The sequence below is a fragment of the Alligator mississippiensis genome, chromosome 12 (assembly GCF_030867095.1).
Source record: "Alligator mississippiensis isolate rAllMis1 chromosome 12, rAllMis1, whole genome shotgun sequence".
Lineage (NCBI taxonomy): Eukaryota > Metazoa > Chordata > Crocodylia > Alligatoridae > Alligator > Alligator mississippiensis.
Genome location: NC_081835.1, coordinates 37239925 through 37244326, shown reverse-complemented (window position 1 = coordinate 37244326; position 4402 = coordinate 37239925). Strand labels below are relative to the sequence as shown.

The window sequence follows — 4402 nt, the reverse complement described above, 5'->3', positions numbered from 1 at the left end:
AGACAAAGCTAAGAAGATCCAACATCTGGCTGACCGCCACAACCTGCACGGTTTCTTCAGTGCTACCAAAGCCATCTAGTCAGGGCAGTCAGGGACCAAATTTCTTGAGACCTAAGGATGGAGGAGACCTGATCAATGAAAGGGGAGCCATCAATGCCTATTGGAAAGAGCATTTTGCAGACCTTCTCAAATGAGTCTCTGCTGTTAATAAGGGTGGTCTCAACTCCATCCTGCAACATCTAGTCAGAGATGATCTCAGAATCCCTCCAACCCTTAACAAGGTGAAGACAGCCAGTAAGCAGATGAAGAACAATAAGGCATCTAGAGCAGATGGAATCCCCACTGAAATCTTGAAAAACAGAGAGGAGAGGAGCTCACATCACAAGTCCATGCCCTCAACTTAAGGATCTGGAATGATGATGAAATCCCAGATGACCTCAGGGACACCATGACTGTGACAATCTTCAAGAAAGGAGAGAAGTCCAACTGTGGAAATTATATAGGGATCATCTTCCTGTCCACCACAGAAAAGATCACTGCAAGAAGCTTTCTGAACCATCTCCTTCCACTTGCTGAAGAGCTCCTCCTAAAATTTCAGTGTGGGTTAGAGTATCAAGAGGCACAGCTGACATGATCTTCACAGCTTGCCGACTGCAGGAGAAATGTCAGGAGCAACACAAGCCTCTCTACATGGCCTTCTTTGACCTCACAAAAGCTTTTGACTCTGTCAGCCAAGAAACGTTGTGGAGGATCCTTCTGAAGTATGGATGCCCACCAAAATTTATCACCGTTCTCTGCCTGCTCCATGATGGTGTGTGAGCAGTGGTTCTCAATAATAGATCTATCACAAATCCCTTTGAACTTAAAATGGGAGTTAAGCAAGGTTGTGTCCTTGCTCCAAAACTCTTCTCAATATTCCTTGCCACAATGTTACATCTGACCAACAACAAGCTTCCAGCCGGAGTGCAAACCTACTGAATGGAAGGTAAGCTGTTTAACCTCAGCTGACTCCAAGCCAAAACCAAGACTACTTCAACCACAATCATTGAGCTCCAGTATGCTGATGATGCTGTAGCATGCACTCACTCAGAAGCAGACCTTCAGGCAACTATCAACATTTTTACCAAGGCATACAAGAAAATGGGACTGATGCTTAACATTCAGAAGACTGATGTCCTTCACTAACAAACTCCTAATGAGCAGTCCCCAGCTCCAGTAATCCAGAGCCACAGTAAGACTCTGGAGAATGTTGAGTATTTCCCATACCTTGGAAGCCATCTCTTGCAGAAGGCTGACAATAATGAAGAAATCCAACATCGCTTCAGATATGCAGGTGCAGCTTTTAGACACCTGAAGAAATGGATGTTCAAAGATCACAACATCAGATCCAAAACCAAGGACATGGTTTATCAAGCAGTTGTGATCCTCACCTTGCTGTACTGAGCTGAGTTGTGGGCAACATACAGAAGACACCTAAAATTGTTGGAAAGGTACCATCAACGCTGCTTGTGGAAGATTCTCCGAATCCAGTGGGAAGAGAGATGCACCAATGTTAGCATCCCCCTGCAATCAAGCACCACGAGTATTGAGGCAATGATCACCCAACATCAACTTTGTTGGGCTGGCCATGTCATCTGGATGTCCAACTCCAGATTCCCAAGGCAAGTTCTATTCTCCCAGCTCAGCTAAGGTGTATATTCAAGAAGAGGGCAGAGAAAGTGCTTCAGGGATGTCCTCAAGGCCAGCTTAAAAAAAAAATGCAACTTCGGTGTCAACTCATGGGAGATTTTTGCCCAGGACTGCCACAAATGTAGGAAGAGTCTGCTGCACGGCTCAGTACTTTGAAACATTATGACAACAGCAGCAGATGGAAAAGCAGGAGTGGCACAAACAGCATGTCACAGACCAAATGAAAAATCCAGCGCCACCCATCCCACAGGGAAACCATGTCCAAGATGCAGTAAAGTCTGTTGATCCCAGATAGGCCTCATCAGCCGTCTTTGGACATACAGACAAGACAATCACAGAAGACCATCATCCTCAGAGATTTCAACTAGGAATCCACAGCGTTTAAAACACTGTGATATGCTGTGGCCTTCCTGAGGTCTCTGCAGCAGCAGAACTGCCTTTCTGAATTCACACAAAACTGAAAAGGAAGAGCTGATATTTTCTGAAGGATGCCTCGAGTCTCATGTGTGAGCACCAGTGCAGCAGTACCAGCCTGTTAGCATACGTCCTTTGTAGCCGAAATGCAGCGAATATTTGTATCTGGTCAATCAAGAACCCGCCTCCGAGGCAAGTTAAGTCTTAAGCCTCGCGCAATCTCTTGTTCTCCGGGGTCCCAGCGCCGCCTTTCCGCCCCATCCATGCCGGGGCTGCTTCCCTTCCCAGCAAGGCAGAGCCGTGCCCCGGGCCGAGCCGCGGGAACAGGGCCGTCACCTGACACGCGTAAAACTTGCCCGTGCTGCGTCCGTCACCTTCGCCTCCCCAGCCGGCACCCAGGGCCGTATCCAGCCCGAGGCGACCCCGGCAGCCTCTACGGGGCTGCATCAGCTCACACGAGACTCACCCCCCGGCCACGAGCCCGGCGCTTCACCGCCAGCCAATCACGCCGCCGGGCGTTGGGGGCCGCCCCCTCGACAAACATCTACGTCGGGCGAGACCGCCACAAACGCCGCGCCTACCCAGTCCCGGTCAATCAGCAGGAGCGGCGCTGGCTGCCTTTCCTCGGCGCTCGGCCAATCGGGGGGCAGGCCGGGCCTGTGTGACGCAGGAGGCGTGGAGCTGTGCTGTTGGGCGCGCGCTGCCACGCCCCGGGGCAGCTGTTTACCCGGGCTCCGGCGGCGGCTGGAGAGGCGCTGGCTGCGGGTCCGGCGTCGGGGCCGGGCCATGAAGGCGGAGATCTCCACGGCCGCGGGCTTCATCACCCGCCTGCTGCGCAGCCCCGGAGGCATCGGCGACGAGCAGCTGCGCTGCTTCGGGGACTGCCTACAGGAGGCGCTGCGAGGTGAGGCGCAGCCGGGACCCGCAGCTGCCCTGGGCGGGCTTGCCCGCCCCCGCGGTGCCTGTCGTGCTGCCCGCAAGTGCGAGCGAGCAATTCACCGCCGTCCCGTCCGCTGCGCGGGGGCGGGACGCCAGGGTCCCGCGCGGTAACGCTTCTCCTTTCTCTTTGTGCCTCGCACAGACCATTACAGGCACCACTGGTTCCCCCAGATGCCCTCCAAAGGCTCCGGGTACCGCTGCATTAGGATCAACCACAAGATGGACCCACTGATAGGCAAGGCGGCAGGTAGGATTGGACTCAGCCACCAGAGACTCTTCCAGCTCTTACCCAGCGAATTAACACTTTGGGTGGATCCCTTTGAGGTGTCCTACCGAATAGGTGAAGATGGGTCCATCTGTGTCCTCTATGAAAGCCCCCCACCTGGCATGAAGTCAGCCAGAGCACTGGAGTGCCGGAGCCGCTGTAAAGAGTGGAGAATTGGCAGATCCAGCCCTTCCAAGAATTACAACATAATGACTGTTTCTAGTTAAAAATTAACCTTCCCGGTACAATGATGTATGTATGTATTCCACTTTCATAATGGAGTTAGATGATGTAATTGAGTTGTTGATTTTCACTCCCTAGCCATTAAAGTTGTAGTAGTACTGCCAAGTTCTTTGTGGCCCAGGGCTAATGTCATAAAGCAGGTTTTTAAACTGCACATAACTTTTTGAATTGTAAACTGTAAATGAAATGTACAGTCAGCTGATTGTTTTACAAATTTATATTAAACCTTCTTGGCTGTTTGTAATAAAGAAATACCATAGCACTCTTTACAATGGGTATTAGTTTAAAATAGCATCCCCAGATGCCTGTATGTACTGAGCAATAACTTGAGCAAGTTAAAAAAAAAAGCACAGCTCTAATTAAACTGCAAGTATAAACCTCTACAGTGACTTGCCTGTACGCACTTTTTCTCAGGGTCATATAAATACAGCTGCAAGGCACAGGTGACTGTGACTTTTTAACTACACATTTATTTCAGTACCAAGTTCCAATACATCCAAAAAGCTTTCAAGAAAAGAACTGGGGAAATGGGTTCCTTGTAACTGTAAACACTTCCTTGACATAAAATAAATAATTGGTTGAAGAATTCTGCTTGTTTGGCTTCTTTTTCAAAACTTTTCTCCCTATTCTCTGCAAGTAAAGTGTTTCAAAAGATTGCTTTTGTAAGGCCTGTGAATCATAACAGGAAAAATGAGCCTATGAAGAAGGGTGACGGCACCTGAAAGCTTGCCAAGAACGTTTTTCCAACTACTCGGTCTAATAAAAAATATCACATCTACTCAAAGAACCTTGCCTGCCTATGTCCTTAGACCAACACAGCTACAAGCAAAAACCCTTTATAAATATACAAGA

At 49.5% G+C, this 4402-nt stretch overlaps 1 protein-coding gene across 1 annotated transcript; it reads left to right on the top strand.

Annotated features, from left to right (window-relative positions):
- Window positions 1-2745: 2745 nt before the first annotated feature.
- LOC102558693 (protein BTG1) lies at window positions 2746-4136 on the top strand. Its single transcript, XM_006261117.4, has 2 exons — window positions 2746-3007; window positions 3185-4136. Exons 1-2 carry the CDS (start codon window positions 2890-2892, stop codon window positions 3532-3534), a joined length of 468 nt encoding a protein of 155 aa, XP_006261179.1. The 5' UTR covers window positions 2746-2889; the 3' UTR covers window positions 3535-4136.
- Window positions 4137-4402: the final 266 nt, after the last annotated feature.

Excerpts from the sequence above, each read along its gene's own strand:
- LOC102558693 (XM_006261117.4), top strand. The coding sequence starts at position 2,890 with ATGAAGGCGGAGATCTCCACGGCCGCGGGCTTCATCACCCGCCTGCTG. Across the intron at positions 3,008-3,184 it reads CCTACAGGAGGCGCTGCGAG|ACCATTACAGGCACCACTGG; the intron begins GTGAGGCGCAGC and ends TGCCTCGCACAG.